The sequence below is a fragment of the Chelonia mydas genome, chromosome 10, assembly GCF_015237465.2.
Source record: "Chelonia mydas isolate rCheMyd1 chromosome 10, rCheMyd1.pri.v2, whole genome shotgun sequence".
Lineage (NCBI taxonomy): Eukaryota > Metazoa > Chordata > Testudines > Cheloniidae > Chelonia > Chelonia mydas.
The window spans coordinates 64,953,403-64,976,959 of NC_051250.2; the positions used below are offsets into that span (position 1 = coordinate 64,953,403).

Sequence of the window (23,557 nt, forward strand, 5' to 3'; positions counted from 1 at the left end):
ATTAAGGTTTATCGATTTAACATGGAAGCATGCTCAAACATGCTGATAAAAATTTTGTTTACTGATAAAATGTTCAGATGGTTCAATGGTCTTGATATGAGGTAAATATGCAGATACCTGATTTTTTTTTTCTTCTTCTTAATATAGATCTTTATGTCAGAGGCTGGGAAAATTAATCAGAAGATTAAAGTGTGGTTCAGTGATTACTTCAACATCAGTGATACAATTGCCATTATTACTTTCTTCATTGGGTTTACACTAAGATTTGGAGCAAAAGGGAACTTTGATGACAATACGTACAGAGAAAATTATGTTTTTGTTGTTGGAAGAATAACGTACTGCCTAAATATTATATTTTGGTATGTGCGATTACTGGATTTTCTAGCTGTAAATCAACAGGCTGGCCCTTATGTGATGATGATTGGCAAAATGGTAAGTCTTGTTTTATTGAAAACATACCTCTTTGTCTCACTGCATCCATTTATAATTTTTTAAGAATCTATTTAGAAAAAGGCCACATTATACTGAGGTAATTTCCCATAAATCTAAATGTGCAAATGGGTTAATTAAGATATAATTTCTGTTCATGGATCCTTAGAACAGTGCGGGATGAGAGTGGCTTCCCAAACATTTGGTTATAGTCAGTGATATCTGCCCTTCTGATATATAGAAAATCCATTTTGTTGAATAGGTGCCATTATTGCTCTTCCTTTACAAACATCTCTCAGAAATGAAAGATGTGGAAACTGGAGAGAATTTGTAGGTTCCTCCTCTATCCTGCTCCTAAATCACTTTTATACATGTGTCAGAGATTTGAACTGAAGAAAAGGCAGCAGTCCTTCCATCTAGCTTCTTTTCTTTTGTAGGGTTAGGATGATATTACTCTTATTCTTTTGGGGTTTCTTGGAAATCTGAATATTCTATCCCTGCACTGTTTAATGCAGTAGTTCTTGTTCTATACCAGAACCTCCCATGCACTTATCAATATGGGAAGGGAAAGGTGGTTGTGACCCACAACATGGGAATCTCTGCTTTATTGCTAACTGTCTTACTGACCTTATTCCTTAAAGGAAAGAGACATTCTATTTATTTATGGAATCAAAAGGATTTAAATCAGCGGTTCTCAAACTGTGGGTCGGGACCCCAAAGTGGGTCACAACCGTGTTCTAATAGGGTTGCGAGGGCTGGCGTTAGACTTGCTGAGGCCTGGGGCTGAAGGCAATGCCCAAGCCCCTTCCTTCTGCTTCTCATGGCTTTTCCTCTGAAACATGAGGTCAGAGAGGGAGAATCACTTAGTCAGTACCCTTCTGTTTGTTTTGTTCTCTTTCTCAAACGATTGATGAGAAACCCTTTCTTTTATAGCCTTCAGCCCCCTTGTCAGGTGACTTGCTGATCAACCTCATCAGGTGATCAGAGACTTCTACCAGGTGATCTGTTACTTAGTTATCACCCGCTTGAGTTCAGATTTGAAAATTGGTTTACCCTGGATGGCAGCCTTCTATTTATCTCAGGGTGCTCCATTTAAACAGATAATCATCCAAGTTTAATGTTCTTCCATTGTTAGCCCTTTGCCACACCAGTCCTTGGAATTTTAGCCAAGATGGGGGTAATAAAAAGGCAGTAGGAAGGCAAAAACAGAGCTTTACACTCAAAATGGAGTCTGCAGCTTGATAAAGATAAATATACCAAGTTTAGAATCTCAAATATATGTCATAAACTGTGCATAGGCAGATTCCCCAAATAATCACATCTCAAAACAGATTTCCTTCCTCCTGGTCAGACAGCATAAACTGAATTTTTTCAATACATTCCCTTTTCTATAGCATCTGGAACTTACACAGAGTGTTAGGAGTTATGAAGGTCATCTAAATAACTCTGCCATAGTGAATAATGGAAATAAAATCATCTCACTATGAGATATATGAACTGATGGATGATAGAATAGGAACTAGGGGAGTAAAATGTATGCACTGATGCTGGGCTTAACCACATGAGTTTGAGATTAAAAACATCTGCTTTCTTCCTTAAAAATGGCTCTCCCAAAGTTTGGATTCCCCAATTCCTCCCTTTCTCCCCTCCCCCCTACCTTCTGCAAAAGAAACCCTGCTTGTTGCTCGGTAATCTTGTGCATGAGACCTGGTTCTATTTCTATGTCACTCTCATTTTCCGAGCTTGGGAAAACTGTACCTACACTGTGTTTAGCCTCAGAGAGTGTAGGAGGGAGGAGTCATAGAGGGGAGTATATCACATTCATAAAAATTGGTGGGTACAGTAAATCAGCGTTCCAAGCTGTAAGAGCATACAATAGTTTGGTGGAGGAAAAATTGAAGATTAAGGTTTGTGATCTTGGGCTGAGTTTTAGCTGGCTGAATCCTCTAACCCCATTATAAATGCCTCAAAAACTGCTTAAAATTGCAAAATGCACAAAAGTCCTTAAGCTTGCACTAGAAATTGCTGCTATAACTGTATAAAAGCTTGCTTTAATCGTAAGGAAGCTGGGTATACTTCAGTGCTGGTTAATATTTTAAAAATAAAAATAATTAAAATAGCATGTCAAACTGCTGCAAAACTGAATTGTATGTTTTATTCTTTCTCATTTAAGGACTAAGTATGATAAATCCTTATCCTCAGTTTGCTAACCCCCAAATCTGTTTATATATAGATACACACAAAGTTAAATATTGATACGTTTTGGAGATAAAGTTATTACACACGTGTTTTGAAACCATAATTGCCAAAGCTTTTATTTGATGGACTTTTTGAGTTTTCTTAACTTGAACTTTTTTTAAACAGGTGGCCAACATGTTCTACATTGTAGTGATTATGGCACTTGTACTGCTTAGTTTTGGTGTTCCCCGGAAGGCAATACTCTATCCTAATGAAGCACCATCTTGGACTCTTGCTAGAGATATTGTGTTTCATCCATACTGGATGATTTTTGGTGAAGTTTATGCATATGAAATTGATGGTAAGATGATGCAATTTTAGAACAATTATGAAACTCTCAAGGATTAAGGATATTTTTTTCCAAATGCTGATCGGCTGAGGTGTGTTGATGAAACACGAATTTAGTTAGTTGTATTGGATTACCTTTTCTTCTTGAGGTATACCCATTTAAGTCCCAGATGTCCAAATGTAGGGAACTCTTTGTCTTGCTTATGCTGAAAAAAGCTTAAACATGACCTAGAATGAGAACTTTTGTTCCTTTTTTGGCCAAAAGGGGAAGTGTCTTCCAATTGGGCTAAGCATAGAGCTGTATTTATCCCATATGCAGCCATCATGCAAAGATTTTGCTGCTGTAAGCTGAAAAGGCATTTTACTTAATTGATAAAGACCACTCAGTAACTACAGGATGCCTCTCTCTCCTGTAACTTTTTAAAAACTGTTACTAATTGTATTTTTTTAAAAGAACAAATTACAGGATAGATGCATACAGCTAGTTATTGCACAGTCTTTGAGTGATTCTTTCAGCATCTATATCTGCTATAAGTATTAAAAGTCCTCTCTAAAAGAAAATATGGTCTCTGTGTTTTCTCACCAAAGTATGTGCAAATGATACACAAGTTGGCCATCTCTGTGGACCTGGAACATGGCTGACCCCATTTCTTCAAGCTGTCTACCTCTTTGTACAGTACATTATTATGGTTAATCTCCTTATTGCATTTTTCAAGTAAGTATATTGTTACTTTCAGATAATTGTTAATCTGGTGATAAGTACATATCTAACTTGAATAAACTAACTAAAAATAGTTTGGTGGCCTGATGGCAGTGGAAGGCACTGCTGTTTTGGTGGCTGTGTGTTCTTCAGGTGCTAATCTTGATCCATTACTCTTCAGCACTGTAGGGACAGTCTTCCCAGCTCCTAGGGCAGAGGGATTGTGTTACACCCTGCTCATGATGCTATGCTTTCTGAAAGCACTGTGTCCAGCCCAAAATTGCAGGGAGGCCTAAATGTAACAGAGGGGGAATTTGAGGGCACCCTGCCCTCTTTCTTCTCTCTTTTCCAAAAATAAAAAAGAACAAAATTGGTTCTTGGGTTTATTGCTCCACTGGCATAACTTCATACCCAGAATGTTATTCCAAAGTACAAATGTTTGGTTGGTTGGTTTTTTGTTTTTTGTTTTTTTTAAATAAGCTTGGCTAGGGATAGCTATAGAGAAATCAAATTTTGTTTATCTTTCTAATCCGTTAAACTATTTTGAAAAAGCATTTGTAATAGTACACAGCTCATTAAAACGGAAGATTTGCTTAATCCATGATTAGTAGGCCTGCTTCCAATTTGCAATAATTAGGGGGTTAGTATACCAGACCACATTAAAGATAAAAAATCAGCCAAATCATTTTAATTTGAAAAAATGAAATTTGACCTCAGTGAACTTCTTTCTGATGAAAGGGACCAAGCAGAATAGGATAAATGGTTTTCCCCACACCCCTTAACTACAAACCAGGCAATACACAACCATGCAAGATCTCCACAATCCTTGTCTCACTCTTGGGCCTGGAACCAGCTAGCTTTACGCAAAAAGTATATAGATCTGGTGAGGGATATTCAGTGCATCTGTCTGGGATCCTCCACTGGCAGGACTCTTGTGGAGTCCTGGCTGAAGTTTAAAAGCTGCTCTTCTCTGACAGAATGCCAGGACTACAACATTCTGTCTTGCCTATGGGTAAAAATTGCTGGCACAGCTGTCCTTGCAAGCACAGGGGAGTACAGTTTGCTCTAACTCTATCTGGAGGCATGAAGCAAATCTATATTACTAATAACTTGAATAGCATGTTACAGGGAAATCATAATTCTTTCACTGAATTGACATATCTGAAGGCACAGTGAACTACAAACACAATGGCACTAAACTGGGAGGAGTGGTAGATACGCTGGAGGGTAGGGATAAGATACAGAGGGACCTAGACAAATTGGAGGATTGGGCCAAAAGAAATCTGATGAGGTTCAACAAGGACAAGTGCAGAGTCCTGCACTTAGGACGGAAGAATCCCATGCACCGCTACAGACTAGGGACCGAATGGCTAGGCAGCAGTTCTGCAGAGAAGGACCTAGGGGTGACAGTGGACGAGAAGCTGAATATGAGTCAACAGTATGCCCTTGTTGCCAAGAAGGCCAATGGCATTTTGGGGTGTATAAGTAGGGGCATTGCCAGCAGATCGAGGGACGTGATCGTTCCCCTCTATTCGACATTGGTGAGGCCTCATCTGGAGTACTGTGTCCAGTTTTGGGCCCCACACTACAAGAAGGATGTGAAAAAATTGGAAAGAGTCCAGCGAAGGGCAACAAAAATGATTAGGGGACTGGAACACATGAGTTATGAGGAGAGGCTGAGGGAACTGGGATTGTTTAGTCTACGGAAGAGAAGAATGAGGGTGGATTTGATAGCTGCTTTTAACTACCTGAAAGGTGGATCCAAAGAGGATGGATCTAGACTATTCTCAGTGATAGCAGATGACAGGACAAGGAGTAATGGTCTCAAGTTGCAGTGGGGGAGGTTTAGGTTGGATATTAGGAAAAACTTTTTCACTAGGAGGGTGGTGAAACACTGGAATGCGTTACCTAGGGAGGTGGTGGAATCCCCTTCCTTAGAAGTTTTTAAGGTCAGGCTTGACAAAGCCCTGGCTGGGATGATTTAGTTGGGATTGGTCCTGCTCTGGGCAGGGGGTTGGACTAGATGGCCTCCAGAGGTCCCTTCCAACTCTGTTATTCTATGATTCTATGAATGGTAGTGCCTTAGAGTCGCACTGATGTTTTAATGTTGTTTCTTGTATTCTTATTTTTACCTGGTGGTAGGGCAGGGTGCCCTGTATAGTACTTTAAGAAATATGATCAATACTAAATAAAAGGTAAAATTTAAAAAAAAAGGTCCTACTTAAATATTACTTTTAAATTTCCTACTTTCACACTGCCTGGAGAACCTGTTGCAAATTAATGCAGTTTAATTAGCAATCTAAATTAATAAAAAGCAAAGATGGTAAATTGTAATGTCATTAAATTTAACTTGATAAGCTTATTTCAATTTTATTCTTCATTAGTTTTCCAAATATACTAAGTTTACTAGTATACAATGAAGTCTCAGCAAAGATTTAATAGCATTGTTTTGTGTTCTTATGTTACTAGACAGTGAAAAAAGAGTGCATTTTTTGTGTAAGTGTAACATGTATGGATTAGTAACGTCCTGCTGTACTTTTGCAGAAACACTTACCTGTAACAAGTCATTGTTGCTAGTTTATGCCTACACATGAAACAAATCTCCACAAGTTTTACATTTCTGACTTTACTTCTGAATCTGCATACCTAACATTACAAAAAAAGTTTTTTAGATTGTCAAACTTATTTGACTTTAGGCTTTTTGCATCTATCTTAGTTCAAGAACACAATGCAGACTTTTATACTGAAAACTAGCATTTTCTCAGTTAATAAAAGTGGTCCTACGGTATTTTAATCATACAAATTGAGCTTTATTTATACCTGTTAAGAAACTGCATACTTCAAATTTAAGAAATAAGGTTAGATGGTATAATTTTTTTTAAATAAAGGGCAGGTGTGCTTTAGGTGGCTCAGATGGTGCTCTTACTACAGTAACTACTACAAGCAATGATTACGTTTATTGGGCCAGCGTGCACAAATTACTGGGATATTGTGTGCGTGTGTGCACAGTGAGCCGCACTTGTGTATGCAGACAGGATGATTGCATGTGTAACTTGCTAGTTAAACATTTAACTGATTGTGTGTTTAATTTAGTTTGAACATACAGTCACAACACATAGGCATGCCAACATGCCTGCATTTTTGCCTTGCAGTTACAAACCTGCTGCTGCCAGTTCTGTAATGCCTCAGACAACTGGTGAATAATTACTGTGCCTGTGACTAGATAGCTATTCCTTTCCCAGTGGTCACCAGTTACATTATGATACTTATTCTTAGTGCATTACATAAGGGATCCTAGAGATGAGAGGGTAAACATGCCCCCTGCCGTGTTCTCTCCACTGCTTCAGACCTTAGCATTTGTGAGACTGCTAAAATAGTGGCGAATTTTGGTGGTTAGTCTTGTCCATAAGGAACGGAATGAAAACAACGATAGGGCCATGAAGTCAGATCCTGATGGCTTCGTCACTACCAGCTCAGTCTAGACAAACAAATAACCAATAGGCAAAATCATGTGATTATTAATATCCTGAGCACCATTCCCAAATACAGGAAAAGCTGTGTTATCCAGCACTTTACCAACCGTAAAGCTCTATAAACCGGCATTTCTGATTGTCATTGAAAGTCCAGTTTATAGTCTGGTCTGTGTGGGTCCCCGGAAGCAGCAACACGTCCCTGCTGCTCCTAGGTGGAGGAATGGCCACAAGGGGTTTGGCATGCAGGAGGGGATGTGGGGCTGGGGTGTGGGAGGGGGTGCAGGATGTGGGCTCTGGAAGGGAGTTTGGGCGTGGGATGGGGCTTGGGGCAGAGAGTTGGTGGCATAGGAGGGTTTTCGGAGTGCCGGATCCGGGCAACGCTCACATCGGGCAGCTCCACACAAGTGGCGACGTGTCCCAGCTGCTCCTAGGCAGAGGCGCGGATAAGCAGCTCTGCGTGCTGCCCCTGCCCCGAGCGCAGCCTCCACAGCTCCCATTGGCAGAAAACTGCGGCCAGTGGGAGCTGTGGGGGCGGCGCCTGTGGGCAGAGGCAATGTGCAGATCTGCCTAGGATCAGCTGGGACATGTCGCTGCTTGCAGGGAGCTGCCTGAGGTGAGCACCGCACAGATCCAGCACCCTGCACCCCCTCCCGCACCCAACCCTCTGCCCTGAGTCCCCTCCCACCCCCAAACTCCCTCGCAGAGCCCGCACCCCCTCCCACAGCCAAACTCCCTCCCTCTTAGTAACCGGAATTTTTCACTTACCAGCACCCGCCATTCCCCCAACATGTCGTCGGGTATAAAAGGTTTTACTGTAATATTCTATAAGTTGAAAGAACAACTTGCCATATTGGGGTAGCCTTCCCTTGATGCACTTCTAACTCCTATTTAAAAATTTAATGAGTTACTTTTGCAGTAAAGTTAAAATACACAGTTATGTACAATCTGTACATTTCCCTACAATTATGCCTTTGTAAAATTCAGAAGGCAGTAAAATTGCTTCTGATAGTAACTAACACTAAGATCTTTGAGTTAAAACACTTTTACCTTTTCCCCCCTTCAGCAATGTATATTTACAAGTAAAGGCAATTTCAAACATCGTATGGAAGTATCAACGCTATCATTTCATTATGGCCTACCATGAAAAACCTGTCCTGCCTCCACCACTTATTATTCTTAGTCACATGGCTTCCTTATGTTGTTGTATATGTAAAAGAAGAAAGAAGGACAAAACTTCAGATGGACCAAGTAAGAACAAATTTTATCCAAGCAATTATTAGTTTTTCTTGTTTTTCTGTGATTAAAGTAAGTTGTCAAGAAAGTGATAACTCTTTGGTTACTACTCTTCATTATAATGCAAAGAGAGCACAATATAATGTTTAATTCATTAATAATGAAGCAGGTAACTTGTTTATATTTTATTATCATTTAATAATAAAGTAAAGCTCTTGCATTCTGATAAAACGAATACCTTAAAAGAACTTTTAAAAAAAAAAATACTTGTGGGAGTTAGTTTGTAAGTCATTTTATGGGACTGAACCACAGCTATTGTATCTGGCAATTTCTACTGCCATGTTACTAGTAACATTCTATGCCAAGCCTTAGATTTCAGGTCTGTCCCATATCCATTAAAATAATCCTTCTGTTATTGCATTTGGAGTTAATATTGGTAAATTGAGCACTAAATTCCCATTTATATTAAAACTGAATGTAAAGTAGTGGACAACTTGGAGAAAATAGCTGCCTATTTGCATGACACTGTGTGTAGGTAAAATAAAACAGTCCCTTGCCCTGTTTATCAGTGTGTCCAATTTTCTGATGAGAGTCAATCTTCTTTTTTTTTTTTTCTTCTTCCCATCCTGTTTACTGATTATTTTCATATATTTCATTATTTACTATCTTTTTCACACTATTGTTTCATTTTGCTAGTAGTAGTTCCTTGTAAGCCCTGGTCCAGTTTTCCTGTTTTAAAGTAGTTTTAAAAATATTGACTTTATACAATGCTATATTTCTACACTCTGCTTTAATTCCATTTAGATTTAAATAAATCTTGCAAAGACATCTTACTTTCATGGTGTTTTGTAGTGTTGGTTAGAATTTTTTTTTTTTTTTAACAAAACTGTGTTCTGAAAGACAATTGGGTTTTCAATTAAACAAAATTTTTTCATGAATAGTATCTGCTTTCCTTGGAAAACTTCAACTTTTTTTTTTAAATAGAAACACCCAAAAAACAAAAAGTTAATTTGCCATGACGCACTGTGGCTAGGGGCTCGGCAAGAGCAGAGACCATGGTGTATTGTGGGAGATATAGTTTAGCTAGGGAGCTCAACCAAAAGAAGGGAATGGCAACATGAGGCACCCAAACTACAACTCCCATGATGAACCTCAGTGGGATTTCATAATTGAAATTCTTGGTTTCCAACCAAAAAATGTGGTGGTGTTTTTTTTCTGAAAATTTTCAATTTTCAACTTTTTCCCCCCTGTTAAAAATTTGAAGTTTTCCACCATGGGTAAAACCCATTTTTCAACCAACTCTAGAGAGCTAGGTAGCATCCTCATTTACCCTATCTCATTGATCAATGTGGCTACTTATTTCAAGCATTTGTGATGTATCATAGCCTACTAATCTCCTGAAATGTTGCTTTCTCTTTCTTTAGAACTCTTCCTAACAGAAGAAGACCAAAAGAAACTTCATGACTTTGAAGAGTTGTGTGTTGAGATGTATTTCAATGAAAAAGATGATAAATTCCACTCTGGAAGTGAAGAGAGAATTCGAGTCACATTTGAACGGTAGAAAATTTCTGTAGAAACTTAAAAATTTAAATTAAAACCTGTTATCAGGAAAAGTACAATACATATAGCTGCATGTACAAAGTATTCATGACAGTGTTGCAGGACACTTTTTCTTGGCTACATAGAAATTATTACAGACTGTTTTATGCTGTCTATATTCCTGACACTTGCTAGTGCATAGCAGACTGAGACTTTGTCTCTTTAAAGAGGTCTTCTCAAATGTGTTGGAATGGGTGTTAAACAATAGTACTGTAGGCAAGTTGCTGATGTGCATTTGTTCCTTGTTGCTTAAGTATGTACAAGTATCCCTTTTTCTACAACAATCCACTGAAATCAATTAAGCTACCCTAAAATTTACAAATGATACATTTTCCTTTCTCAAACTGTCAAAAAGAAGTATAGCAAAAGTGTTTCTTCTTTACAGTTTGAGAACAAAAAGCTTACCTTTTATAATTTGATTTTTTTTTTAGGGTTGAACAAATGTGCATTCAGATAAAAGAAGTTGGTGATAGAGTCAACTACATCAAACGGTCATTGAACTCTTTAGATTCTCAGATTGGCCACCTACAGGATCTCTCTGCTCTCACTGTTGATACTCTAAAAACACTAACTGCACAAAAGGCTTCGGAAGCCAGCAAAGTCCATAATGAAATTACCCGGGAGTTAAGCATTTCAAAACATTTGGCACAAAACCTTATTGATGATGGTTCTCTCAGATCTTCAGTATGGAAAAAACACAACATCGGAAATGTGTTTGGTTCTTCTTTTCCACAAGGAGACCTCGAAAGTAGTAATGCTTTATTATGTAACATTTCTATGCACAGTGAAAGAGAGATTCAACATAAGACAATTGGTCAGGATTTAGCTCCAGTTTCCAGGGGGGAAGAACTAAACTTTCAAGAGGCAGGTTCCTCAGGCAGTGCCTTATTTCCAAGTGCTGTTTCTCCTCCAGAACTTCGACAAAGATTACAGGGTGAAGAGATCTCAAAATCCATTAATAAAAATAAAAAATTAGGCAATTCATCGAACGGCATGCCACATCTAACATCCCCAACGGCTAAATTATTTGTTAGCACTCCATCTCAGCCGAGTTGCAAAAGTCAGTTGGAATCTACAGCAAACAATGAAGCAGCAATTTTGTCTAAGGCTACAGAAGGAGATAGTAACGTAGAATTTGGTGCATTTGTGGGTAAGTATAACAAAGTAGATTGTGAATGTCCTGAAGTCATTAGTAGCTGCTTTTATCCTCTTGCTTCTGGCTCTGCTTGCCTTGCTTTCACCCAGCCTTGTGTTGAAAGTGGAGGATACGTTAATTGTGGTTTTATTCATGATGAAGATGACACTAATGATTACAACTGCAGCAGCAGAAGTGATACATATGATGAGCAGTCCTCTGAGAACAGTATCCAAAAGAAGTTACCTCTGTCATCCAGCAACCAAACATTAACTGTAAACTGTGACCCAAGTGGCGGTTCACATGAAAAATTGAATGTTAAAGATGAAGTTTCCAAAAGCCAGCATGGTCAAGCAATGGAACCACCATATAGAGATTTAAGTTCTAACATCATTACAGGACTACTTCAAAAACAGTGGACCAAGTCGAAACCAGAAGGTTTGATTTACCAAGAATTGTATGGTATTTTGGGTTTATTCTGGTTGCAGGTGACTTTATTCTACCATTGTGCTTTGCTGTTTTGCTTTAAACCTTTCTATTTTCTCTAAACTGTATGGATATTTTTTAACTTTAAAATTATCATTTCTTTATAATTCTGTCACATAGACAATATTTTTCCGACAAACATTGGACAGCTATTGACAAATAACAGTTTCTTAACAATGTTAGCAGCTCTACAGCTCAGGTGAACTCTCACAGGACTAATTTTAAGGTCCAACTTTTCGTCCATGCAAAAAATATTGTCTATTTTTGAGAAATTGCAAAAGACTTGTTTTGGCTAATGGAATCATGAATAAATATCTTTGTGGTATCTGTGTCAAGCTCAGGGATCCTTACTATGCTATCCTCCTCAACACTTCTGTGACCAGGATCTACCACTGTTATCTACAGTAATACTGTAGTAGTACAATAATATTTTGAAAACTTTCCAAAGTCCTTGTTTGTTCCAACGTTACGTGTTGCTTCAACTTTTACGTAACAGTAAAAAGGTGCATGTTTTTTATTAGATTCTTTAGGCACTCTTTGATTAATAAAACAGTGGCAGATTCATTTCAAAAGTAGGTGTTGGTTTACTAACTAAATACTGTAAATTAGAGACCAAATACTTTAAATTAGACTCAAAAACAAGTAGAGGATCACAGTCTTAATCTGTCAGGCACCTGTGCAAGTGTTATCTTGCAAAAGCAATTGACTAGGGGTATCCTAACACACATTTTCCAAGTGATATTTACTATTTAAAGTTAAGTTTTAAATTTAGACAAGAGGTATGTTCTGATGCCATGATGTTTAGGTGCTCAAAAAGTAATATTTTTTTGACTTGTAGGCGGGTGGCAAGGCATTTAATTGTAATCATTAACAGGGTTCATTATAATACAGAAAAACCTTTATACTTTATTAGTTTGTGGTGGTGTTTTTTTAAAGCAGAAAACACAAAGGATTTGAAATCCGACTGTATAGCTCAGTCAGGTCTTTAATTAAATGTACCACAGCACTAATAAGGATAAGTATTAAGTATACTTATTTTACTTGAGCCATGCCTTCATTATATGGTCCTTTTCTCTTCTGGAATTTAGAATATACTCTTCATCCATAATATATATGTTTTATAGAAATTCAGATGCGGTATAGCTTTATATTGTCAATCAGTTATGTTTGTTTTCGTTATAAAACCATGCGCATTGGTGGAATTCTGAAATTATTTCCTGTAACTATTAGGATGAAGTGTGTATTTTAAAAACCTACTGCAGGAAACTCTGCTTTTTCTATACTTTTCACATTTATGTAAAAATAGTGAGACTCAGAATATCAATAAAATGGTATATGGAAGTTACCTCTGAAACTAATCTAATTTATTTTCTTGAAGGAGTAATATTTTTAAATTGTATGGATTTCATTTCTACACTTCTTAATGTAGGAAAAGCAACAGTTCCATATCTTTACTAACCCATCGTTTATATCCATTTACTTCAGAGTTCTTCATTATAAGTCTTTCTCAATGAAAACACTGGCAGCATTTATTACAGTTTCTGTCCCCATCATAACAACAATATCTGGAATGTTCCAAATTTTTTCAGTGTTATTGTTGATACTGAATACTTTCTTTTTCAATTTACTGGGTCAAAGGTCACAGAGACAGCGTGGAGTTGCAACAATTTAAGGAGTCAGCGATTAAAATTAAAGAAAAAAATGTTAATATTGAGGTAAGACTGAAATTTTTACTTTCAAATTGAAATCAGTAGTTTAATGTGGACATTAATATCTTTTTCATCTATAATTTGTAGTACATTGTTGAAAATATAAGAATAGATTTTTGCAAAACTAATATGAAAAGAAATTTACTAAGAATCAGTAACAATGCAGCCTTAACTATGGAGGAACTACTGTTGCTGAAAAATATGAAACTAGTAAATATTTAACAGGATTTGATGGTATGTACCCTCACAGAGGCCAACATTAGTCCTGCCATTAAAGTAAATTAAAAATGATACCTTGACTTTAATTAGAAAAATAATATAGATTCCAAGGCCAGAAGGGACTGTTGTGATCATCTGTTCTTACCCATGTATAATACAGGCCATACACTCTAGGGATTGTTTTGAGGAAGTTGTATCTTTTAGAAAAACATCCAATCTTGATTATTACATTATCGACATATCAACATTGCTATAAAATGAAACACTGCCAATTTGAAATTCATAACTTAAAAGCAAACTGCAGTATTTAAGATTGAAATTCACTATTTGTCTGCATGTCTTACAACTTATAAAATAAGATGACATAATGTAATTCACTTCCTCTGGCAGACAGTTTCTTTTAAAATTGTTCACACCTAATTCCAAGGAGAAAATCTTACTTCTGAATTAACTTCAAGATTAGATGGTTATCTGTGACCAACCTTCTGATGGACCCTTGCTATTAGAGTGTGAATAGATGATGTATTTTGCACTGAGCTAGCCAAGAGTATTACTAAAAGATTATACTGAATGCTGATGTAAAGTATGCATATGTTTATGTTACTGGAAACGTCCGCTTTAAATAGTCAAGACTCAAGACATAACTTGAATTTCCACTGAAAGTAAGAGGTGGATATGGGAGGGATATCTTAATCTATAGCTACTATAATGTGGAAGATCTAGCTTGCTCATTGTAGTAGAGAGAATAGGGAACCACTTGCAGTCATGTCAACAGATTCTCAAATAGATGAGGTGAGGCTTTAGATATGTAGTTGGGAGAATTCCAGTTTAGTATACGTTCATAACGCTTCTAGAAAACTGGAGTTCTGAAGAGGTTTTTTTTTTTTTTTTTTTTGCTGAAGCACTCAATTAATACAATATGTGACCTTGAAGCCTTTTAATTTGTGTAACTCAGTCCATTATATCGTTTTCTTCCACAGGAGCAACAGGAGGACTTTAAGAAAGCTATTCTGGAGGGGATGGAGATGACCAAACATCAGGTATTTGGGAAGCCTTTGATTTTTGTTACAGTTGAGGAACCATTGCATCTGGCTCGGTGCTTTCATTCATGCATGAGTTCTAAAATGAAGTACGGGAGAATCTCAAGAATCCCTGGTGTGAAGAGGAAAACTTTGGAGATAGTGGAGGTTACACCAAAGAGCGGAAGCATGTTGATACTTATCTGAGTGAATCACGTTTTTGATTTGCATGTTCATAGCCCCACTCCCCACAATTGGTGGCAGTTGCACCATAGTTAAGGTTGAATTTCTTTCCATTATAATTCCATTCTCAACACTCCCACTTCCTTTCCCCTTTCCTCCCCCCCCAAAAAACCCAAATCCTTACACCCCCTCAGATAGGAGTCTGGTCTATGACCAACCGAGCATTTCTCTCCCAAATTTGAAGTTAATCTAACAAACTGTTCATAAATGTTTATGCCCTTTTTTCAAAAAAAAAAAAAAAAAAAAAAAAAAAAATGCTTAACCAAAATTAGCAAATTCTTCTAATTATTGTTTGCCATATACAAGCAAAAAATCTGAAAGGATGTAAAATTAATCTCAAGTTTTACTGACCAGGGCCAGATCTCAGGCAAGCTAATTAAGAGTTAATGTTTAATTGCAAGTAGGATGCTAGGTGCCTGACACCCCTGTTCCTTAGATTGTCTTCAGGAGGGAATCCCTTCTCTTGCAGGCTTTACTGTTGTTGGGAGCATTGGAGAATTTTAGCTGGCCCAGCAATCTAGCAAGTTTTGTAAAGCTGGGAGCTAGCAGGTCCTCTGCAGTACTAGAGGTACTTAAGCACCACAGGGGATTGGATGTGCAGAACTTCTACCTTGGTGAAGGAGGGCCTGCAGTTGGGGGCATATTGAATAACAGAGGCGACAACAGATTCTGTGTAGGTGCTTGAAGCTGGTTTCCCTCTGCTCTATCTGTAGGCAAATGCTCCCTCTTCACCTTTTGGAGGCTGCAAAGTCAGCTCAGCACATCAGGCTGGAGCACTCTAGCTGCAAGTCTCTAGGGACCAATGTTCCCTCTAATTTTTCCCATGCATGTGTGGAATGAATTTTGTTTTGTGCATCAATATGGAGGTGATGTGTGGTGGGGGTGGGGCTGAGGGATTGAGTGTGGAAGGGAGCTTGGGGTTTGAGCAGATGGTTGCGGGGCGGGTGGGGGGAGGAAGGTGAGGGCTCCAGCTGGTGGTGCAGGCTTGGGGCTGGGGCCAGGGATGAGGAGTTCAGGGTGCGAAAGGGGGCTCAGGGCTGGAGCAGAGGGTTGGGGGGGGAGGGCTCCAGCTGGGGCCGGGGATGAGGGGTTTGGGTTGCAGGCTGCCCCAGGGCCACGGTGGGGTGAGAGGACTCCCCCCAGCCCTCTCTCACCGCAGTAACACCTGGGCTGGGTGAGGAGAGAGGTGCCTCTCCGTGGCCTCAGCAGCTCCAGGGCTTGGGGAAAGGCAAGCGCCTGTGTGGCCCTTGATAGGCTGCTGCGCAGCCGCACAGCTTAGAGGGAACTTAGCTAGGGATACCTGTTTTCTGGAATCGAACACCACTGAACAACCTCTTGATATTGACAGCTCTGAGCATTTCCAATATCAGTAGAATCAGGACATGTACTATGGCTTCCTTTTTGAGCATACCAGCATTTTCAGGACACTTAACAGAGTTACACTTTGCTTGATTGACGGGGAGATGGGTTCCTACTTCTAATGTAAGCACTGCAAAGCCATGGCTGCAAGACACCAAATGATATAATGATGATAGTGAGTAATTGAAGCCTAGATACTGCAATGAGACTGGAGCTATGGATGACACTCACTTCCCCCTCTAAGTACATACATAAAATTTCTGTTTTGGAATATGAAAGAAATAATCTTTGTCAAGCCAACCTTAGAAGCAGAACTGCTTTTAAAAAGGTTTACAACTTCCCAACAGTCATAGGCCTGAAAATCAGTCCAGTTCACAGTCTTCCAAATTCTATGCCTCTGCTCTTTAGAATCATGGATCTGTGGATTTTATTAAAATAATCTTTGGATTTCAGGTGACTGGTAGTGTGCTCTAGAGCTGAAATGCATGAACATATATGAATATATTCTGTGATTAGGTTGTATCTCTAATTTTTGCTAGAAAAACAAAACTTTAAGTTGAGTATTGTTTTGAGGGCTGGCTGTGGCTCTGCATGTGTTCAGAAAATGTTTAATTATCGTTAAAACCTGCCACCTGTACAAACTGAGGATGCACTTACTCCCTGCATAGGCCATGATGCCGCAAAGATGTAATGTGAATAGTGTCACTGACTTCTGTCGGACTGCTCACATCCTTAAGATGAAGCACAAGCACAAGCCTTTAGTCTTTGCTGGAGAAGGTATTTAAACAATTGGATTGATCAATGCCAGACTTTCTAGTAATCAACCCAAATAAGTGTCTCCACTTTGGTCTACTAAGAGTCAGTTTGTGTATTCCTTTTCATTCCATTTTGGCTTTCTTTAAGCCTGTAACCATTAACGCTGTCTTTGCTTGTTATTTGGTGATCAAATGTGTTAAACATATGCAGCCTCTAAATTGTCATGTTAGAGGTAGAGAAGTAGTGTTAAGATTTTTCTAGCTTTCTGGAGAAGATGACTTAGAATATTTAAATGACTTATTGATGTCTTTGAAAATTAGTTTTAATTTGTAACACTGAATTATACAATGGGAGCTGCTAATTCACTTTTTACATATGGCTACACTACATTTAAAACAGTGCAATATCAGTGTCAATGTACTTTTCTTTAGTAGTAAATATTCAGAACCTGGGATAGTAAATCCTAAATTCATATTTCCTTTCAAAATTTAACTTGGTTTAATTTTACAGATCTTAAGAGTTAGAATTTGAAAAATACAATGTTAATTAACTTATAAATTGTACCATAATTAAATTATATTTGAATAGTCTAGTAATATTACCAAATATGTACAGATATGGGTAGCAGAACTTAGTGTTTCTAAAGATGTGAGATGTTTAATACATTTTTCAGTTATCTTTGTTTACTGTAGCTCTTTTTATTTCTCCTCAAACATATATCTAGTTTTTATTACTTATTCTAAAATTATTAGACTCAAGATAGCTATAAATAGGTGTTTATCTTTAAAATTTGTACTGAATTAACAAGAAAGCATGTGTGATTTTAGCAAGCTGTAAAGGTACCCTTAAAATGTATTCATGCTGTAAATTTGAAAGATGGTACGAGAGAAAGAGAATGGTTATATGCTGAACACTAAGCAAATTGCCAAGCTGCAGGAAGGGGAAAGTACTTCAGGAATGATGACTCATAACAATGTATGTGTTTATAATACAGGCTGATCTTCAAGCTGATTGCAGCCTAAGCGAGGTTAATTCTAATGATGGATTTACAGAATATCACAAAAACTCTTTGGCAGTTCATTCAGAACAATGTAAGTGTGCTAATTTTTCTGATAATCCAATTTTGTCTCTGAATTTTATAAATGATGCATAATACTTAATCATTATTTCAAAGGGTGCATCAACATAAAAATCAAACTTGTCTCTGAATGTATATTTAACCTGCCGTTACCTGAAACACCAGAGTACTCTTAACTGAGAGTAGGGAAGAATCTTCTGTATATTCTTAAAAGTTTTTAACTTTGTGCATTTGTTTAGTCAGTTGTACTATTTTTTCCAAAGATAGTCAGGTTCCCCTGTTCATGTACTTTTTCACATAGTTACACTGAGGAGAGAATCAAGTTTCTTATTAAAAAAAAAAAATTAATTGAAAATGTAACCTTAAAATGACAAAAATTACAGGGAGATATAGATGTTACTACTTGAATCTAATAATTCATCTATTTACAAATGACTAGATTTTAAGGTGAGGGTGTTTCCTTTTAAACTTACTTTACATATATGTTTCAAAACATTTTGTTTTTGTCCTTTAAAAGACATGCCGAGTAACACATGGTAAATTTTGTGAGTGTTTAAATTTTTTTTTTAGGGGCTAGATTAAATGGCTCAGTTGCTCACTTTGTTAGGAAAGATTTAAGACATCCTCGATTTTGGTAAAGACATACTTGTCTGGTTCTCTTGTCAGATTGTAAATTCATTTCTTTTCTAGTTCACAACAAAAGTAGAAGAGCATCAGCTGAAGATACTCAGCAAGTAGACTCTAAGGCTGCATTGCTCACGGTTTGTATACTCCAGTTGACAGTTTTATCAGATTTCTCAAATTTCTATAAAATTATAACTAAAATAAAACATTTTATTGAGATACAGTTTAATACCTATTTCAGATGTAGACCAATTGACATCCATTAGTGGTATTCACTGTGAACTTGCTTGCCTAGGTAAAATAAAAAAAGTGTACCTCTATAAAACTGGGTTCTGTCTGTCTTCTGAGGAGACTATGCTCAGTAAGAGATACAGTGCAGGATTTCAAAGAGGGCTTTTACTAGACAGCGAAAGAAAAGGAATCCAGATCTGACTGTATCCATCATTGCCCCAATCTCTTGACACATGCTCCCTGCAGAACTAGATTCCCTACTGATACTCAACAGTCGGGTCAAAAATCATCATGGGAATGCTGGGAACATATGACTGTTAGGTCTAAAGGAAATCAGTATGAAGCTGAAACAAGGTGATGTGCAGAGAGGAAAAAAATAGATGGGCTACATGGAAAGAGTAATGCTCAGTTTAGGGTGTTCTCCAGTAGGTTCAGGAGGAAACAGCAGAGGTCCTGTTTTGAGTGGGAGGAAGGATAAGGATTAGTGAAGATTATTGGTACAGTTCTGTGAGGATAAGCATTAACTTGTGCTGCTTCACTGTTTTTATAAAGAATGTTCTCACTTAGAAGTAAAAGGGTTTAAATAATCCACTAAATAACCATGATGGATATAGTCACCTTTTCTATTGTTGTAATCAGTTATTTGTTCTTGTATATCTTAATATATTATCCTTGCAGTATGTTATGATATCCTTCCACTATATTTGAATCTTTCACTTCAACTACTTTATCAATAAAGTCCTGAGAAATACTGCCAGTAGTACCTTTATTTTCATATCTTAACATAGACTATACAAAGAGGTTAAGTAAACTCATTCTGCTTTTAGTATTGGGGGAAAAATACTTGTCTTTTTTTCTTTTTGATTTAAAGGATTGGTTACAAGGTAGACCTTCAAGTAGCAATCAAATGTAAGTAAGTTTTCTAATCAGTAGTGGTAGAATTGTCCAAATATTTTCTGATGCACTGTTATCTTTCTTTAGGGCTTTGGTTTTTAATTTTGACATTTAAGTTACTATGGCAGTGGCTCTGAAATATTCTAGTTGACTTAAAAAATAAATATGAGAGCATAAATCTCTGAAGTGTAATCTCTAAAAACTAGAAAATGGTAGGCATTTTAAAAATCAAAGGGAGAACTGAAACACCATATTGCAAATAGTCAACTATTTTGCAGTGGATCAAGTCTTACAATAGTCTTGCATTAATGCCCTTTTAATTTTTTTATATGCCACTGGAGAACAGCTACTTTCAACTCAATGAGCAATAATTAAACGCAATAAAGTGAAAAAGCGAGTAAATTATGTTTTCATTAAACTGTTTACAAGCATGATTTGTTTCATTTGAATGACTGCTATTCATGTTAGTTAAATAAAAGATCTGGCCTGTGGTATTTTTCCCTAATAAATGACTAATTTTATTCATTGAAACGTATTGACAAGTTCCATTTAAGTTAATGGAGCCACACATACGTCTGAGGGTAGAATGTGCACCATTTATTTAGAGAGACTGGATGGTGAGGTAACATCTTTTATTGGACCAACTTCTATTGGTGAGAGAGGCAAGCTTTCGAGTCACATCTCTGTCTCTCTCTAATACCCTGGGACTGAAAGGGCTACAACTACACTGCATACATGGTCTAATTTGACGCTAGCACTAGTTAGTGAATATGTGTTTTTTAACTGTATTTTTAGCTTCCTGGATCCTTAACCTACCTTTTATTGTGAATCCTCCCCTGAAACTACTCAGTTAGTATATTCATTAGTAATTCATCCCATTTAGTTAACTGTTTAATAAAGCCATAGGTTTAATAATCTGATAATTGAAATAGAAACTGTGAACAGGTAGTTTTCAATTCAATACCTCTGTGGGATTTGACTCTTGTAATGAAAAGGTGATATGCTGTCATACATGAAGAGTTTATAGTAATGCTTTGACAACACATAAATACCTAATCAGGGGTGGGTGTGTGTGTTTTAATAATTAAGAAACTTGCTACTGTCCTTGAAAAGTAGAATAAAGTAGTAAAACAATACTGCAAGCTCCACAAAGTGACTCCAGCCTGCTGTATGAAAATCATAAAGAATAAAAAAAGTGGCTATTTTACAAGTAACATCCAATACTTTTGTGTGTCACACTCTTTCTCTCTTTTACAGGCCGTCGGAAGAAGATGCCTTGAATGGTAAGCTTTTTTGTCTTAATGCAAACAAGCGGACAAACATTTTCAACATACAAAACACATGTACTGCATTTTCTAATATGAGAATATATTTAATATTTGGTAGCAGAAATGAATTACAAGATGATAGGATATGGAAATGAATGAAGGTGAAAACCAAACAGAACGTGACTCTTTTATTTTAGAGTGCTAGAAAAAAAATGTAAGTTATGGATTTTGAAAGCAGCAATTAGCGAGAGAACTAATTCTTTTTTTTTCTGCTTGTGGAATGTGTGCTCTTTTGCATTTTTGAAAGCATAAAAGTGAGTGTTAAATAGTTATCCTCAGTCGTAGACATACATGCCTAATACAATCCATAAGTGTCATAAGGTTTAAAAAATCATTCATATTGCACATACAGGCTTCATAATTTATCAGATATTCAAGAACTAAATGTAATATCTGAGATTTGCAAAGTAACTTTCTTTTTTAGCTCAGTATTCACTTTGAGAACATAGGAAGCAAAAAGTAGAAGTAATGCACTCTTTGCATGTACTGTATGAGGATTTAAGACACATGCTCGTGCAGTATACAGTGTCTCGTCTCTTTTTCTTGACTTTTGTAGGTATTGCTTCTCCTTTCAAGCCGATCATGGACACCACTTACTACTACTCAGGTCAGTATCATAAAACTAATAGTTTAAGTTTAAAAATTCACATTTCTTTTTATTAGGTCTGAGAGTTCATGATTTCTATAACCTTTCTCTACAGCTGTGGAAAGAAATAACTTGATGAGATTATCACAAAGCATTCCATTCACTCCTGTGCCTCCAAGAGGTAAGAAGCTTAATCTTTGTTACTGGATGGAAGGGAGGTCAGAATGAGGATTTAATGTTGGTTCGTTAAGAACTCTGGCAAACTTAAAAATAATTGAGCAATTTTTTAAATACGGAATGGGCAGACCAAACTTGATCAACCATTTTGGCAGCATCTCAAAAAGAGATTACAGGACAATAAATAGAGGTCTAGTATCAGTATCTCACAAGACACTCCCAAAATGCAGACTTCAGTTATGTCATCACATCTTTACTAATGCAGCTTGTTGGCTTAAAGGAAACTGTATGACTTAATTCCAGTAGTCTTCAGAGTAATAAAACTTCTCTGAAAAACATGATGTAAATTGTATGGAAAAGCTCTTCAAACTGACACTTTTTTCTGCTTGTTATGCTTATTTCATAAGGTTTCCATCATTGTGGTAACTAGGCATGCTTTGCTCAATTTAAACTGTGTGATTAATACTTCCAATGAGAGAAGCAAAAACATCATGGTCCCCTGCTGGTTTCAGAAAGAGATTAGAGAGGGTTCTTCCAATCTGTTACGAGCTCCCAGTTGCATTAGAAATTTAACATCTTGATTTATCCATGTCTAAAGCATATTTAAATATTTGCAGCCTTGTTTGTCATGAACTCTGAAAAGAAGTGTACTATTGTACTGTGATGTTACAGGTGAGCCAGTCACTGTGTATCGCCTTGAAGAAAGTTCTCCCAGCATCTTGAACAACAGCATGTCTTCCTGGTCACAGCTAGGACTCTGTGCTAAAATTGAATTTTTAAGTAAAGAGGAGATGGGAGGTGGATTACGTCGAGCTGTTAAAGTAGCATGCACGTGGTCAGAATATGATATTCTGAAATCAGGACATCTTTATATCATCAAATCTTTTCTTCCTGAAGTTGTGAATACTTGGTCAAGCATTTACAAAGAGGACACAGTGTTACACCTCTGTTTGAGAGTAAGTTTTATTCTTGACAATTATTAGACATTGACAGGCAAAAATATTAAAAATAAATTTTCAGTAACTAGTATACAGCAAAGTTTTGATGCTTCTAATGTTCTACACAATCTAGGGTGATCAGATGTCCCGATTTTATAGGGACAGTCACAATTTGGGGGGCTTTTTCTTATATAGACACCTATTACCTCCCACCCCCATCCCAATTTTTTTATACTTGCTATCTGGTCACCTTAACACAAACCAAAGGCCAATTTAAACATTTCTTGTTCAATAGATTTTTATTTTGTGTTAAATAGTTCAATCTCTTGAACAGAATTAAAACAGTTGTGTAGTTGTACGCCACTTCTGATAGGGAGTAAAAGGATTGATGTTAACCTTCTTGCTGCTATTTTATTCCCCAAATTTTCCCCTACATTATTTAATGCAGTACTGAAGTATGGATTTTCAATTGTAGGAAATTCAACAGCAGAGGGCAGCACAGAAACTCACGTTTGCTTTCAATCAAATGAAGCCTAAATCCATTCCATATTCTCCAAGGTAAATGTGTTAAATTATTCATGACACTGCACACTTTCTACTAGCGAAGTATACTTTTATGCATATTACCATTCGAAAAAAGTGCGTCCTGGGATTCAGTACATCTTGCAAAAACACTATTTAAGAAGTGTCAGCATGCAAACCTTCAGCCACCAACTTGGGGAAGAATATTTCCTGTTGGTACTTAACAAGGACTAGGCTTAACTCATATTTTATAACCTAGCCAGATTTAAAAATAAGTTTGTCAAACCAAAATA

At 37.1% G+C, this 23,557-nt stretch overlaps 1 protein-coding gene across 5 annotated transcripts in view; it reads left to right on the plus strand.

The window, feature by feature from the left end:
- TRPM7 (transient receptor potential cation channel subfamily M member 7) overlaps nucleotides 1-23,557 on the plus strand; it is a 133,267-nt gene that overhangs the window by 77,989 nt on the left and 31,721 nt on the right. For 4 of the 5 annotated variants that reach the window (XM_043523967.1, XM_043523964.1, XM_043523966.1 and 1 more), the window contains 16 exons: nucleotides 148-432; nucleotides 2,794-2,968; nucleotides 3,544-3,670; nucleotides 8,192-8,376; nucleotides 9,786-9,918; nucleotides 10,392-11,110; nucleotides 13,220-13,296; nucleotides 14,490-14,549; nucleotides 17,881-17,977; nucleotides 18,655-18,725; nucleotides 19,691-19,728; nucleotides 20,971-20,996; nucleotides 21,598-21,648; nucleotides 21,743-21,808; nucleotides 22,477-22,760; nucleotides 23,218-23,300. In XM_043523967.1, the coding sequence (XP_043379902.1) occupies nucleotides 148-432; nucleotides 2,794-2,968; nucleotides 3,544-3,670; nucleotides 8,192-8,376; nucleotides 9,786-9,918; nucleotides 10,392-11,110; nucleotides 13,220-13,296; nucleotides 14,490-14,549; nucleotides 17,881-17,977; nucleotides 18,655-18,725; nucleotides 19,691-19,728; nucleotides 20,971-20,996; nucleotides 21,598-21,648; nucleotides 21,743-21,808; nucleotides 22,477-22,760; nucleotides 23,218-23,300 (2,477 nt within the window). Of the gene's footprint in view, nucleotides 1-147; nucleotides 433-2,793; nucleotides 2,969-3,543; nucleotides 3,671-8,191; nucleotides 8,377-9,785; nucleotides 9,919-10,391; nucleotides 11,111-13,219; nucleotides 13,297-14,489; nucleotides 14,550-16,798; nucleotides 16,908-17,880; nucleotides 17,978-18,654; nucleotides 18,726-19,690; nucleotides 19,729-20,970; nucleotides 20,997-21,597; nucleotides 21,649-21,742; nucleotides 21,809-22,476; nucleotides 22,761-23,217; nucleotides 23,301-23,557 lie in introns of those variants that run through there. The other variant, XM_043523968.1, reaches the window with a different exon arrangement.